General features: G+C 42.2%; 1 protein-coding gene across 32 annotated transcripts in view; it reads left to right on the forward strand.

The window, feature by feature from the left end:
- The window catches only part of rimbp2b (RIMS binding protein 2b), a 94,338-nt gene that overhangs the window by 60,596 nt on the left and 17,145 nt on the right, over window positions 1-16,597 (forward strand). For 20 of the 32 annotated variants that reach the window (XR_009129693.1, XR_009129695.1, XR_009129694.1 and 17 more), the window contains 14 exons: window positions 1,343-1,447; window positions 3,293-3,343; window positions 3,631-3,651; window positions 5,085-5,289; window positions 6,251-6,390; window positions 6,738-6,817; window positions 7,057-7,166; window positions 7,244-8,116; window positions 10,029-10,180; window positions 10,955-11,620; window positions 11,755-11,904; window positions 12,330-12,503; window positions 13,823-14,581; window positions 16,110-16,218. Coding sequence is in view for 28 of the 32 variants with exons in the window: in XM_058071984.1 (XP_057927967.1) it covers window positions 1,343-1,447; window positions 3,293-3,343; window positions 3,631-3,651; window positions 5,085-5,289; window positions 6,251-6,390; window positions 6,738-6,817; window positions 7,057-7,166; window positions 7,244-8,116; window positions 10,029-10,180; window positions 10,955-11,620; window positions 11,755-11,904; window positions 12,330-12,503; window positions 13,823-14,581; window positions 16,110-16,218 (3,595 nt within the window). In the remaining 4 variants the exon portion in view is untranslated. The remainder of the gene's footprint in view (window positions 1-1,342; window positions 1,448-3,292; window positions 3,344-3,630; window positions 3,652-5,084; window positions 5,290-6,250; window positions 6,391-6,737; window positions 6,818-7,056; window positions 7,167-7,243; window positions 8,117-10,028; window positions 10,181-10,954; window positions 11,621-11,754; window positions 11,905-12,329; window positions 12,504-13,822; window positions 14,582-16,109; window positions 16,219-16,597) is intronic. The other 12 variants (XM_058071982.1, XM_058071989.1, XM_058071983.1 and 9 more) reach the window with 6 other exon arrangements.

Genomic DNA, 16,597 nt, shown 5'->3' on the forward strand with positions numbered 1-16,597 from the left:
GAGAGCCAGATAGTGTAATCAAAAGAGCCCTACCTGGCATGTTGATTAAACAGCAATACACAAATAGTTTTTGAAGACAAGACATAATTAGTATGGACACATTAGTAGATAAAAAAAAATGTAGTACATACATGATATTCACTGGGACAAAAAAGAGCTCAGAATTAACTGCATTGCGTGTTGGTTTTATAAACAAAATGTCGCTGTAGTAAAAGTCACATTTGGAGTCTGAAAATGAAAAGATAGGCAAAGCATGTGAAGAAAGATGCAAAGAAAGTCGAACGCTCTGTCATCGATTGGCGTAGCCTGTGTCAAACTGTCAGACGGAAACCATTGAGGCTTTACAGACCGCAATGTTGATTCTTGCTGCAATACAGGACCCAAGTGTGTCCCTTTATTGGCAACCTTATGTAGACCGACCACAGTAGACATGCACATTCATGTCATGTTTGCGTTGTCATGACATGAATTGTCATGTTGCCGTTTTTTGTGATTGCTTTGAAAGGCATTTATCGCCATATGCCAATTACGTGTTTTTTACAGAAATCTGCAATGTCAACATTAGCCCATGTCTTTGGCCTGTGTTGCATTTACAGTACATATGACCTCAAGTGAACCAAACTGCAGCAGATTACACCTGCAAGAAAATTGAGACCTATCTCTTGAGCGGTCAAGGTATCAAGGTTGGCTCTAATGAACCGTACGAGTAGAGTAAACGCACCCATATTGTTGGTAAACAAACCAAACATAACAAGTGTGAACACACCCGAAATATACTCCTCTACTACTGAATCAAATTTACAATACAGTTGAATGGACAAATACTGATATTTATTTTATGGTATTTTTTTGTATTTTACATTATGACACCATGTGCCTCTCCTCCCTGAATATGGTGACAAGGTTGCTAAGTAGGCAGACTAGGTGCATTATAATGTGTTTATAAGCCAAGGCGAACTGGTAGCGTCAAATCTATTTGTGGCAGACTGCAACAAATAAATGACGGTATGGTGATGGTAACACTGCTATTACTTTTATTATTTTGGCACATCAGCATCTCTCAGTATGCACACAAAAGTAATGAGGGAATCACAGTAGTCTTGTTTATGTTGCTTTGTTCGTTAAGGATGTAATTAGGTCAGTATATTGTTAAGCAGCCTCTGTGTGGGTGCACTCATGCGCATGTAGCCCATGTATGGAGTTGAATGCGTGGTGAAAGACTTGAGATGAACTTTGCTTTGGATCTTAGCACCACTAACATTAGCCATCTTTATGCCCTCCCCCCCACCACCACCTTGCCCCTCCCTCCCTGGTTCTCCAACCTCTCATCCCTTGCGGACAGCATATGCGTGAGGCTGCAGAGCGGAGGCAGCAGCTCGAGTTGGAGCATGAACAGGCCTTGGCTGTACTCAATGCAAAGCAGCAGGAGATTGACCTGCTTCAGAAGGTAAGATAAGTCAGGTTAATGTTAAAAGCAGCGGAGGTGTAGTTGTTTGCTGAGTCAGCATTAGCGATGGGGTTGAACAAGCTTTAAGGCGATGTTACATTCCAATAAAACTGTCTGCTGAAAGAGTAAGCTCAGTTGGCATCTCTCCCAAAATGTCATCCCTGCCACTATACTTGAGCGGTCCACAGTGACCCCACCCCTCAGATGACTTCCTCCCACCTTCTCCTGTGTGCTACTTTTCAGGAGCACTCCTCTTGTTGGTTACAAACGAGCAAATCAAGCACCCAAATTGCAAAGTGGTTATGACACCTTTTTCAGCCCTGCTTATACAAAAGTGCTGGCCAAGGCCGTTTTGGTTCTTGGCCTTTCTTTTCTGTGCACTGGAGCTGACTTTAATGTCAAAGCGAGTCAAGCAAAGGCGGAGATTGTTGATAGTGTGAACGTGATAGGAATTGTCACAAGGTCTTTCTGCGTGCAGCTCAGTGTTGTTGTAGTGTTGCTCTGACTTCACAGTGGGCCACTCGCAGGCAGCCTTTTCCCTCATTAGCAGAAGCTCATTACTGCCTTATCTGCCAACTGATGTTCTGTATTCTCCTAAATTAATTGCCTGCAAAGTAGATTTATGAAAGTGTTAAGTCAACGGATGCTTGCATATTTTCTCTCAACAGACGTTCCCACTTCTTAAAAGAAGCACTTTTTTTCTTCTGCTACATTTCTTTGTTGTCAGATGTTTGAAAATATCCTAACCATCACCTTAGGTGCCTGCAACACCTTCCAAAACAATTCCACTTTTGTTTTGGAATCATTTTTGCTGACAAATGTCCTCCTTTGAGGCTTTCAGAGCCAGATGAACATGTTTACAGCTTTCGTGCTCCAAGTCAGCAAATTATAGAGGCACACATAACACCTCAGACTTATAAATAAAATGAAACATTCAAGCTATCATCTGGTTGCCAGTTCTGTCTCACATGCATAAAGATGCATCTGATATGTGAGAAAGATCATTGGATACAGCAGGAATTCTCATATCGAAACAATCTTGTCTTCAAATAAGTGTCTTGACAAGTGTGCATCAGGGTCCACTTCATCACTTTAAAAGTAAATGACTCCAAGTTTGAAAACTAGAAAATGGTGTGTGATGGTTCCCTAGCTGGTAGACTGAAACTCATTGGATGTGAGGTCCTGTAGTCATCCATCCATCCATCCATTTTCTATGCCATTTATCCTTATTAGGGTTGCAGGGGTTTGCTGGAGCCTATCCCAGCTGACTTCAGGGGAGAAGGCGGTGTATACACTGGACTGGTCTCCAGCCAATTACAGGGCACATATAGACAAACAACCATTCACACTCACATTCATACCTATGGACAATTTGGAGTCGCCAATTAACCTAGCATGTTTTTGGAATGTGGGAGGAAACCGGAGTACCCGGAGAAAACCCACACATGCATGTGGAGAACATGCAAGCGGAGAATCGAACTCAGATCTGTCTTGTCGTCAAGCTGTTTCAAATACAATGGAACCTCAGTTAGTGTTTTTGTGTTTTTCAGTTAATGTTTTGTACAGTTTGCCTTGGTTTGCGGACATTTTCCGGCTCGTCTTGTTGTATTATAATTAATACACCATTATTCATGTATTTTTATCACAAAACATCCTTGTTAGCAGCTTGCTAATACACAGAAACAGAAACAGGCATTCATGGCATGACAAGAGTCCACACCACTGTTTTTCTTTTCAGTGTGATGCTAATAAATATTTGCAAGGTTTTTTTTTCGTGTTAACAAAGTGTTTAAAGTGTTTGAAATGATACCATCTGATCTGAAGCATTGCCTCTGTCTTTCCCAGGCTCAGGTTGAGGCTAAAAAGGAACATGAAGGCGCTGTTCATCTGTTAGAGGTGAGCATCTGGACTGAGGGGCAGGGCTTTTGCATGTGTAGTTTTCTAAAATGACAATAGTAGGAAAAGTAGGACATTTGTCACATAATACTCAGCTACCAAATACAGTGGTATAAATAGTCACACGTGTTCATGAGTTTGTGGGTTTTAGAAGTTTTTCATCAAGATTTGTTTGCATGAGTATAAACAATTGAGGGTACTTTTAATGGTGGCTTTTCTGTGAAAATGAGCATAAGTGATGATATCTTTTCTACATCTCTTTTTACTCTATTGGTGTTGATGCTTAGAACCACTTGGACAGCATGCAGGTATTTCATTATTGCTTTTATATTGATGTACTTGATGTTGTGTATGGTATGGTATGGTTTATTTGTTTTAGACGAACTACATGAAGGAATATCATGTGGTTTGAACACGTCTGAAAAGGAGTAGGAAGAAGCAGATTTTATTTATTACGTACTTCTCCATATGTATTATTGATAATACTTATATTTATAGATATTTTGTTATTTATATTGTTATTTGCTCACTTAAATAAATAGAGAACTAATTTATGAATGAAAAATAAAAGTAAGTAAATAAAAGTAAAAGTAAATCAAAAATAAATTGTCAAGTCCAGAAAAAAAAGGATATTGTGGCTTGGATGAAAATACTTTAAAAAATATGTTTTTTAATGATTTTTTTAGGTTTGGTTTTCCAAGATATCCAAAAGTCTGGCATAGCAGTCTCACCACCCTGGTTTCCACTTCCCATCAAAGCATGCTCTCACACAGAGGCTGAAATATGACTGACAGGTTCGGCTAGACATCTCTCTGCCTTGATCACAGAGAAATATTCATCCCCACTTGCTGAATAATCAATGAAAAGGTTGTACAAATAAAATAAACATTCAAAGTATGCATGTTAAAAAAATGTCTGGCTGACAATTCGGTACACCTGAGCTCCAAGAAAAGATACAATGAGAAAAAAATTAAACAAAAACAATAGCCAGTTTTGATTGACACTGTCAGATGGCACTCATTTAACAATATCATTATTGTTGTAGTTTTCAGCTAGATAATGTAACCATTATTTATTGTTATATAATATGTATACGTAGCTGAAAACCATAAAGAAGCATCATCAAGTAGAGTGCTGACTAGTATTCACATGCATGAACTTGCGTTCCAGTTCATTTTATGACATAACAGTATTGCTCAGTTGTGCACTTGTGATGGATGATCATTGCTTGTATGAGATGTCACCCAGCATCTGTTCTACAGTGTTCACTTGCCACACAGTTACCAAGCTGCATGTTGATGTGACGTATCGATTTGTGCATGGAACACTTGGTGTACACAAGCATTGACCTACTGTGGTAGTGATACTGTGTGGTAAATACAAATTCCAGGGTGGAAACACCTCTGCTCCAGACTGTTTTTATTTTCATATTGTGAAGTTGGCAAATCTTCAGGTGAGAAAATGAGCCTTTTGCCCCTGGAATTGTAGTTACAGTAAAGCCTGTTTGCTGTTTGGTTTAATTAATGCTCCTCATTTAGTCCAAGTTTAGATGCTGGACTCGAGGGTTGTTTTGTTTTTGGATTGACTTTCATCAAATTTGTGTATGTGTACTACAGCATCCATTAATCATGCACATGTCTCCTAACTGTTCATATTTTGTTTCCTTTTTTCCCCTTTATCACTCCCTCACCACCTTTTTCCATCTCTCCTCTTATCAACTCTTTGCCCTCACCGCCATCAGGCCAAAGTCCGTGAGCTGGAGGAGAAATGTCGGAATCAGAGCGAGCAGTTCAACCTCCTGTCCAAAGAGCTGGAGAAGTTTCGTTTGCAGGCGGGGAAGTTTGACATCCTCAGCACTGAACCTCTGACAGTGTGTGAATCTCCTGGTTCTCCAAACAAATCTCTGTCCCAGCTCCTCAATGGATTGGCGCCCCCCGTAGGAAAAGGTGGGACTCAGCTGATGATGGAACAATATATGCATTATATATTAAACATGTTCAGTTTGGTTTTATTTCTTTTCATAGAAGCAAGTGACACATGACACCACCGAAGTAGCTTCAACTAGCATGCTAAGCTAATACAGGCTAAACATTTGTTCACCTCACCGGAATTTTCATTCGACAAAACCCAAACCCAAAGAGAGCAGCGATGAATAATACACCATCTCACTTAAATAGGAATCCTTCAAGATTATGAAGACTCGAACAAACGTGTTGGAACAACTTTTTTTAAACATTAGTTGGTTTCCTCAACGTCTGCTGTGATGTGTCATTCGCGAACGAATTGGCTCTATGAACTGACTCTTTGAAATGAACGACAGAAGCCGGTTCGTGTCGTCCGACTTTTTTCTTTGTCTTTTTCTGTTAAATGTGAATATCAATAGTCAAGATGTGAGGCAGCATTGCTGTGTCCACACTGAGTGGGGGAAGAGCGATGATGTGGAGCTATTAGAGACAATTTGTTGGTGAAGTATTTGCATGAAGCTATGTAATGTATTTTGACCAAATATGTCTATTGAGATGGGTTTTTGTTTTTATATTATATTTGTTGCTGTTCATTGAGATTTATAATAATAAACATTTAATATCAGGTATTTTTACATTGGGAATTTTACATAACACACATAATTTGGTGATAAATTACTTTAAGATAACATAAAGTAAGTTAGTTCTTAATTGTAGTTAATATCAACATTTCATCTTTTTCTCTTCTGCCTGCATTATTTCCATTATTTTTGGTATTTTTTATTTTTATTTTGTTTCTACAATGTGCTGCAAGTCACTAAAAAAACATGTGTGTGATCTAATAATAGTTTATATTGCTGTTTGCTACATGTGTGGTATGTTTTTTATTCAGATCTGCTCCGTATGATAAGAGCTATAATGATATGATTTGTTCGATCCACAGGCAATGAGGCTCCAACAAGCAGATCTTTGATATCAGAGTTCATTCGGCCGCTCCAGATCAGTGGAGACAAACCGGAGCTCCTCTCTGTCAAGCCAACATTCCTCAGTCACGGCCGAGGCAGCAGGACGCTCCTCTCTGAGGTGTGTGATGCAGCTCCATACATTAAAACATGATCTGTAATCAATTATATTAAGTATATTGATTACATACAGTACTTTAACTGACTTCATTTTTTTTTATTAGGGCTGCCAATCAATTAAAATATTTAATCATGATTAATTCAATTTTATACAAAATTAACTTGGAATTAATTGCATTTAATTGCAGATAGACATAAGTTTTTATCTTTAATATGACAACTTTTGTAATGTTTCTAATACCCATGATTCATGATGCATGATTTTGTCAACATGAAGTGACTTTGCAAATAAACACTGAATTTATGATCCTGTCAAAAAAATGTTTGTGCATTCTTTCTCTTCTCCAGATGGACAAAGAGCTCGGTTCCACCCCTAGAGCTAAACCAAGGTTTACCGGAAAAGTTCGCCTGTGTATGGCTCGCTACAGGTACCGACTGTATCTATAATGATCACAGAAAATGAATATCACAAATGACATTAACAAATCCCTGAACCTAACCTTAGCAAAGCAGATTATAGCTAAAATGTCATCATTCCTTCTGATGGAGAGCTTTGTTCATACTAGAATGCAAGGTTTGGCTCACCATCAATTTTGATAATAACATGTCTAACATTTAACTTGCTGTTTTCCTGATTCTTATGATGATTGTGTTTTTTGTGTTACAGTTACAATCCTTATGATGGGCCAAATGAGCATCCTGAAGCAGAGCTCCCCCTGGTGGCAGGAAAGTACCTCTACATTTACGGGACCATGGACGAGGATGGCTTTTATGAAGGTCTGATGCCTCATATAGTCTCCTCTTCTAAAATGCTTGCTAGATTGCCAACCATTTTTTCCCATTTTGCATTTCAGGAGAGCTACTAGATGGCCAGCGGGGGCTCGTCCCTTCTAATTTTGTGGATTTTATACAAGAAGAGGAGAAGGCCTCCGCCCAACACAGGGATTCAGTAGCTAAAGAACCTGGCAACCTCAACCACAGTAGCCTGGGATCTCAGAGACTGGGGGTAGGCAGGGGGATCGGGACATGTTTAAGCAGCCTGCTGCCCGACAGTAAACAAGGCTGTCTGAGCAGCAGCAGCTTGGGCATGGACCTCCTGGGCTCCTCCAGCAACGGGACAGGAACCTTAGATGTCAATATCGACGAGGTCGGTGAAGACATTGTGCCTTATCCTCGCCGCATCAACCTGATTAAACAACTGGCCAAGAGCATCATCATTGGCTGGGATCCCCCTGTGGTTCCACCGGGCTGGGGCTCCATCAGTGGCTACAATGTTTTGGTGGATAAGGAGGTACGGATGAGCGTTCCCTACGGGGGCAGGACTAAGTCCCTCATTGAGAAACTCAACTTAGCCACCAACACTTACCGCATCTCAGTGCAGAGTGTCACTGAGCGAGGATTGTCAGATGAGCTCCGGTGTACAATGCTGGTGGGCAAAGATGTGGTGGTGGCTCCTTACTACGTACGGGTGGATAACATCACACAGGGCTCTGCTGAGCTCTCCTGGATGCCCAGCAACAGCAACTACAGTCACACACTCTTCCTCAATGGCGCTGAGTACGACATGATCAAGGCTGGGGGCTACAAATATAAATTCTTCAACCTGAAGGCCATGACAGTTTACAAAGTGAAAGTTGTGGCACAGACACATCAGGTGCCTTGGCAGCTTCTAACCGAGCAGAGGGAAAAAAGGGAAATCTCTGTGGAGTTCTGCACTCAACCTGCAGGTCAGCCTATGAAACGGACAGTGAATATACCGTAGTAATTCTTAAAGGGGACCTATTATGCTCATTTTCAGCCCTTTGTATTGAGTTGTGGACTCCTATAGAGCAGCTACACACAATAACCCGTACAGAAAGCTTTCTAGATCTTCCAGAATCTCCATCTATTCCGGTTTTGTTTCAATGGATTTCCTTCTTCCTGCCAAAATTGTCTCATTCATTCATTCATTCATTTTCTAGCGCTTATCCTCACAAGGGTCTCGTGGGTGCTAGAGCCTATCCCGGTTGTCTTCGCGCGAGAGGCGGGGTACACCCTGGACTGGTGGCCAGCCAATCACAGGGCACATATACGTAGACAAACAACCGTTCACTCTCACATTCATACCTATGGACAATTTGGAGTCGCCAATTAACCCAGCATGTTTTTGGAATGTGGGAAAAAAACGGAGTACCTGGAGAAAACCCACGCATGCACGGGGAGAACATGCAAACTCCACACAGAGATGGACCGAGATGGCCGTGCAGCCCAAAACTGTCTCTTTTAATTTATTCCAACCATGACCCACCTCTATCGTGATTGGTCACACTCCCAAGCGCTCCCGAGTTTTTCCGGGCAGCTGCCGAACCCCAATAAACCCTTTGGAGAGCTACTTGAAAAGTGGTTAGGAGCTACTGGTAGCTCATGAGTTCCTGGTGGGAGATCCCTGACATACTTTGTATGCACTCAAAGAGTGGTAACTATGGGTTCAACAGAATTCACGGTTCAGTTCAGTTCGACACGATTGTGTTACGGTTCGATCCTTCTTGATACAGAACATAGTAGGTCCCCTTTAACTAATCACGAGTACAGTGTTACTAGGAGTGAAGTGTTTACATTGTACTGTCCTGAGGGATTTATTGTTATGTGTTCATGTCTCCCCTGTAATCTACCTGTGTATGTTTCCCGAGAAGCAAGTTCAAAACTGTTCAAAAGTACTTTGCACCTGAAAGCTTCCCTCGGCCAAGTAATGGTCAGTGGGCGGAGCCGAACCACATGGCGGGTGGCCCGGTGGTTGGGGACCCCTGGATTATACTATACAAGTGCACGAGTGGGATGTGAGATGTATTTATTTCAAAGGAGTATGGGCATTTAATTTCTATGGATATGATTTAGCAGGTTTTTAAATGCTCTACAATCATCATACAAAGAGAAAAGAGGGTCACCAGGGGACAAATAAGGAAGGCATTGTATGAAAAGTAATGCCAAGCTTTTTCTGTTGGCATCTGATTAGAAAACCTGCTGGGAGTTCATTAAGTGAGCCATTCATTGAACATTTTAATTAGAGACATCGGAAATAGTCTCAGTATCTAGTGGATGACTGTCATTAAAGAGGACAGTCTGGGTGAACTGAGTTAGACTTTGTAACTCAGCATGTGTTCCTCCAACAAGTAACTGGAATCATTTTTAGCACTGGTGCGTTAAAAAAAATAAGATTTGTCAATATAGCCTCTGGTTCTGTGCCATAAATTCACTGCCTGTTATTTAGCTGCACTGAATAATTCATTCAATATGCAATTGTGTTTGGTCCCTGACAAGAATAGTTTAAATATCAGAAGTAGGAATAGAATCTTAGAACCGGTGTAGCTGCCGGTCCAATACTGTGCTTTGGCTGGTTTTGTTTCATATACGTAGACACGCACTGGTAAGTGCATCCATCTAATCACTGTGTGCTGTGTATGTGAAGAGATGCTCCATGGAGCACTGACAATACCAAACCAACAACATTGTGATTGTGGTCATTGATTTCTCTCAAGCATGGCATGGATGGATTAGGGAACAAAGGGAACCCCCCCTTCATGCAGATTCGCTACAGATGTTTTCCACCAAGTGAATCTTTATTTTCAAAGAATATTTATTTTTCCTGTTTGTTCTACCCAGGACCCCCCCACCCTCCACAGGAGGTTCAGGTCCAGTGTGGTCAGACGCCCGGTGTTCTGCAGGTCAGATGGAAGCCCCCTCCTCTGACGTCTGCTGGAACCTCCAATGGTGCCAATGTAATAGGCTACGCTGTATGCACAAAAGGACAAAAGGTACCAAATATTTTCATTCTTGTATGTCAAGGCTGAATTACTCTGTAAAGCCCATTTATCATGTGGCGGAACAAACTACTGATGATATCCAGCTAAAGCTAAAGCATGGTACATATGTGAAGATAAGCTGACCAATTTCAAGCATAATTCCCCCTATTGACAAGCGTCAAAAGAGATAAATCATTCTGGTCTGTCAATACTGTTGCAAGAATAGTACATTCCACTCATACATATATGTTGGAATGTTTACACACTGTACATAAAGGAGGTCAAAATTACTTTCTCATATTCATTACAAAGTACCCGGTTATTGGTTTGTAAACTTTGCAGTGGCTATAAGGTATATGGACGTTTCCCCATCAATTTCGCACACAAGTATGGCAAGACGTTTCCCCGTCAGACAACAAGACAGAAAATTAGTAGTCATTACTGACGCGTGTATGTACATTCATAAATAGTATGCATAAATATTTACAATGTTTTTTTCTCGTCTTGTGTTCATGACGTCGCCATCTAGTGCCATGGAAAAATAGGTCCTACAATGTCACTTCAGTTTAGCCGTGAAAGGTTAATAATAACAATAAAAGCATGTTCTACTATGTTGAAGTGACTTGATAAACGTTATAGTGTTATGTCACTTTTTTCAGTGCACTTGATTTACATCACAGTCTCGGAACAGAATTTGTTCGTAACTCGAGGACCACTCGTATATGAAATATATACTACTGTGAGATGAATTCACTGAGAAATTGACTCTCTGGTTGTTTTGTCCAGATAGCAGAGGTCTTGTACCCCACAGCAGACTATGTGACGGTGGAGTTAAACAGGATCCAATGTCTGGAGGCCAGGGAGGTCATTGTAAGGACGTTATCAACACAAGGAGAGTCCCAGGACTCACCTGTGGCGGTCATCCCGCATAATCTTTTGGGCTCGCCTCGCGTCTCTCTCCGAACCACAGGGCCTCCTCACACTTTGCCCCATGCTCCGACCCATCCAATTCTCTCCCAAACGCACCCTCCTTATCCATCCACGTATCCCCCAAATCACCCTCAGCCGCAGGTGCAGCCTATTCCTCGAGCCCAACCCCATACACTGCCCCACTCACAGCCGCACTCACAGCCCGTCTGTCACCAACCCCCTCACCCCCAGCCTCAGTTCCAGCGCCAGCCTGTGCCCAAGTCCAAACCACTCCTAAGTGCCAGAGAGACAGATACCAAAGAGCACGAGGCCAGCATGCGGCCAGGCGCGCCCTGGGAACGCTCCCCATCCCCTTTGCCTATGATGCACGGCGCCAATCTGGAGCCACCGCCCTTCCAACCACGGCGATCGCCCTCTCCTCAGAGGATCCTGCCGCAGCCTCAGGGAGTCCCCATTCCCAATACCATCGCTAAGGCCATGGCCCGGGAAGCTGCACAGAGAGTGTTTGCTGAAAGCAACAGGGTATGAGAAGAACGTATAAATGCAAAACAATTATTGGTTGAATGGTTGAAGAAGAGAAACCAAATAGGGAAATGTTAAGACTAATTCACATGACTTTAGTATCCTCTTCATACTAAATAAAATGTATTTCTCAGGTGGAGAAGAGGAACATCTTCAGCGAGCGGGGAAACGCACTGCATCCACTTAACTCTGATGAGGAGGAAGATGGCTATGATTCTCCTCATGCAAGAAGAAGAGGGGCTTCTGTGGATGAATTCCTTAGAGGTTCTGAATTGGGAAGACAGGTATTATTGTTTAGGGTGCACTCACCCAAGGCAGTGCTTGGGCTTGCTTGACACCTAAAGTGCACATTCTTTGATGAGTGTGAATGCACCACGCTCAAGTACAGTACACTTTGGTGAGCTTGAGCATGGTATACCTGGTACGGTCATGTATACCACGTATACCACGCTGAAGCACAGAGTGGAAGAAGTATTAGAATTTACATTATTTGAATTTAATATATAATATCATTTAATATATAATTTACATTATAATGCTGCATGGAGAGTTATGACTATAGATTTTCCCCACTCCAGGGATTTTAATTTATTATTATACGTACTTAAATGCAAGCACCGGTTTCTTTGTAGCAACAGAAAGCTTAACTCGCACATGTTGATTGGGGAAAAACATTTACGATTATGCTCCTCTGCTTGTTTCTGCTTAGCACCACCACCACCAACACCACCACCACTACAGCCACAGTGAGGAGTACTACACAGAGAGTAGCCGCGGGTCAGACTTGTCTGATATCATGGAGGAGGACGAGGAAGATCTTTATTCCGAGATGCAATTGGAAGAGGGCCGCAGGCGGAGCATCAACTCTCACAACTCGCTAAAGGTACCTAGTGCACACCTTAAATCTGTAGTGACACGGGGGAGGACAGAATGGTTTGACGAAGGGAGAGTGTAAATAAACGGAGATGGTCATCGTCACCTTTTCAGGTTTTTTTTTTTTTTTTTTACAACCAGGCCCACTGGCTTTGCCTGGCTAAATGCTAATGCCTTGTTTTTATTTTTTTTCGATGAATTTTCCAAACCTGCTCACCTCCCCCTCCAGCACTGCTTAATGCACTCAAGTATGACCTTATGGGAATGGCTGTGTGTACTTTAATAAGCTGTACAGCATGCCAGACTGGAGTCTGTATACTAAAACAAGGTCCATTTCTGGTTTGCATTGCATTTTTGTTGTGCTATTAAGCAAGATGATATCAAATGTACAGTTTCAGAGGGTCATGGCGTATCAAGTGCACTTGGGAATCTCATTTAAGTGAGCACTTAAATGGAAATTTTCACTTCTGTTTGTGTCTGTCATGTCCAAATGTTGATTTTTTTCTTTATATTACTGACAGTGTAGATGTTATAAATACAGGCCTGTCTTCATTTGTTCTGTGTGCCGTCAAAGTGAAAAATTAGGGTGCCGGACTCTGTTATCACAAATCAGAAAGTGTTCTATATTTACACTCCAAAATGTATAATGCCGTGACCTACCTATAGACCTATACCTATTCATCTGTGTATTTACTTTGCATTTAATTTCCATCACTGTTTTATCATTGCCATCTACTTGTGTATAACTGTTGCAGATTACCTACACATTTTTTGTATGTAAATGACAATACAAATTGCAATTTGAGGTAGGGTGAGGTAGTTTTTTGTTGTCTGTTGCAGCATAAATGGAATGTTTATAAAATGTTGCAAATGTAAGTGTAAGTGTGTGTATGTAAAGTGGCTCTCTCCGACTCCCTCATCTTATCATTAGTTTCTGTCTTGTTATGAAATGTTATGTATCCCTAAACCATTTTTTGCACTTCATTTTTCTTTGCGTACTTTATAATTTTCCTGAGCAAAATTCCCTTTACCCTCAATTAACCTTTGTGTCCACACCGAGTTTGTCAGCTTTTGCTCCATCTTTTCACAGATTCCTGTTCAAAGCATGTCATTTCTTCTTCACGGAATGAGACTGCATGTGTTGCTACATTGCCACAAATAACTAATTATGTCTTTATTTTGTCTTTTCCCCCCATTTGTTCTATTCACACAATGTGTATTTCCTGCCTGTGTTAAAACCTTCAAAAACGTGTCAACTCCCCTTCCAAAACGCGAAACCGAACCTTGTGAACTGAACTGTGAAAACATATGGAACTTTGCCTTGTGGAGGCGTACTACAAGCGGCAGGATCTAGCTGAGGAAAGAGACTGCTGGGACCTCCATAGGGAGGTAGTGAAACACAAGTCGCTCCGTAGCAAGCGGCTCCACAGCATCCCTGAGGTGGAGGAGGAGTCAGACGCTGTGGACAACATGGGCCAGCGTCTGTGCTTCGAGGACGGTGGTCGGCCGGGAACGCCACACACTCAGCGGAGACCGTATCCCCATGACAGTCACAAGCACAATCACATCACCGCCAGTAAGAACCTCCGCCACCTGCAGCGCCAGCGCTCTTCGCCTCGATTTGCTGACATCCGCTACTACTACAACCCAGACGACCGTATTCTGGGACGACCCAACCGTCAGAACACCAAGAGTCCTGATAGTGGTTTGGACTGTGGCAGCGAGGAAGAAGGTTCCCTGGGCAGAGGTCATCGAGGGTACTACACTTACGGAACTCCCATGCGGGGACCTGTGCGCGTCATCCACTGTGAAGGCCCAGTAGAGAGGCGAGCCCTCGCCATGGGTCGTAAGAGAACTCTGACACGCCAATGCAGTGTTCAGGAGGAGTTTGCTGACATGCCAATGACCTCTACGAAGTCAGTTCACACAGGTGACTTTAGAAACAGAGAACACTTTGGGCCACGGAACTACTCCCGGGAGGGTGCCCTGAGTGAGGGCAGGCTGAACGAACTGGACAGGGTCTATTACAGTCCTCACAGGGAGGCTAGAGCCCACTCTTTGTCCAGACTCCACTGGGACCAGGCGCTGGTGTGTGACTCACGCTTTCTGCTGTACTTTACAATCAGCAAGCTGCAGCCATTTTTCTTTTTTGAATGTCATCTTTTTTTTTTCTTTTTCTTTCTTTTGAGTTGATGTTTGCGTTTTGTGGTTACATTTCATGTTCGGTCTTGTTTTGTGAACATTACTTTGCTTGTTCTATGACTGACAGGTGTTTTCTTTTTTTTTATACAGCCAAACTTTGATTTACCTAAAGGCCATTTTAAAAGGTTCTGACTTGTCATGTCTTTAAGGAAAATTGCCCGATTATAATGACAGCACTAGCAAAACTTCTGTTGTTTATGTTTTCCATCTTCACCTGGCAAACACTCAACAAAAATGTTTTTGCTCCCAAATTTCATGAACCGAAGGATCTAAAACTTTTTCTATGTAGCTCACTCGAATATTATCCCCAAATTTGTCTAAATCAATGTCATCCACCTCGCACATGTGACACATCAAGACAGCATGTCTTTATTATTGTACAGGTGTGCCTTGGGTTGGTCACCATTTGCCTCAAATTTGCTCAATGGGTGGGATGTCCGGTCAGTATGCTAGCCATGCAAGAACTGGGATATTTCAGCTTTCAGGAATCACGTACAGGTCCCTGTAACATGGGGCCATTCATTGTCATGCTGCAACATCTGGTAACAACAGCCCCATGATCTCTATGCATTCAAAATACCATCATTATAACCACTTGTGATCAACATTTTTATTGATGGCATTTTAATGAATGCACAGAGATACCGTGACGAGACCAATTATTGTGTCATTCAGCCACAACCACCACCTGATCATGCAAGGCCCCATTTTGCAAGGATCTGTACACAAGTCTTGCATGGCCAGCATACTAACTGGACATGTCACCCATTGAGAATGTCGGGTATGCTCTGGATCGACATATAAAGCATATGAGGAAAATGTGGTCACATGCAACCAACCCCCACCTCTTGCGTTTATGTTTTTGTTGAGTGTTATTGTTGCACTAGCACCATGTGCTTGGAGCATTTCACGTCTCGTGTTACATAACACACACAATAAGGGCATATCCATCCCTTCCCGTCCTGTAGTTACTGATTAAGTCCCTCCATATTAACACTTTACACAAAACATCAAGTTTTATTGTCATTTGTTACATGTTAATTATTGTGGTAGCGATCCTCCTGCTGAACCACAAATTAAGTCTGTTACTGCAAGTTTTTTTTTTTTTACTAATATGCTTTAATATTTTGTTTCCTCTTATCATGACATGCACAGAACAAAGCAAACTAAACAAATGGTCTTTAGCTGAACATGTGGCCCTACTAACCCCAATCCATGGTGCTGTGTTGGGGGTTGATTTCTTTGTTTTCCTATAATTTAGCCTTCGTAAGGACAAATGCAAGCAACCATTTGCTCTTATGGCTTTTTAGTTGTTTTGAAAGAATGTTTTTGGGGGGATTCTTTTTGTTTTGAATACAATTTTTCTCATATTGTGGGTTTATTGTTTTAACAGTTTGTTTTTTCTCACTTAAAGATCATCGGAAACTCACCATCACATGGAAATGCTGACCGTCTGGACCATTCAGGGCGGAGGCCAGTTCACATAGGCACCCCCCCTCAGCGACGGCCCATCCCCTCCATTGGTTAGTGAGGTCGCCAAGTGAGGAGACATCTCATCCCCACCCAGAGGGCTACTGATGTCTGTTGCGATCAATACCATGTCTTTCCCTTTCCCATGTGAGCCGAGCCGTACATCCCCTCCATAGCGCTTTAACCACCACGTAGTCCCTTTATGTCGGGTGTCTGCACACCTTGTAGATGTCCATCGTCCATCAAGCTGGACCAGCCAAATGTTCATGTGCAGTTTTGCAGGAAGGATATGCCCTTAAGCCCTTAAGCATTTACATACGTATCTCCACATCCTACCCGCAATAGTGTAAGCATTGCTGTTTTACATGACTCAAAAGTGAGTCCTGTTGCCTTGTGTCACCTCTTCCCCACACATCAGGGCGACTTCATCAT

Source organism: Doryrhamphus excisus, chromosome 4 (assembly GCF_030265055.1).
Source record: "Doryrhamphus excisus isolate RoL2022-K1 chromosome 4, RoL_Dexc_1.0, whole genome shotgun sequence".
Lineage (NCBI taxonomy): Eukaryota > Metazoa > Chordata > Actinopteri > Syngnathiformes > Syngnathidae > Doryrhamphus > Doryrhamphus excisus.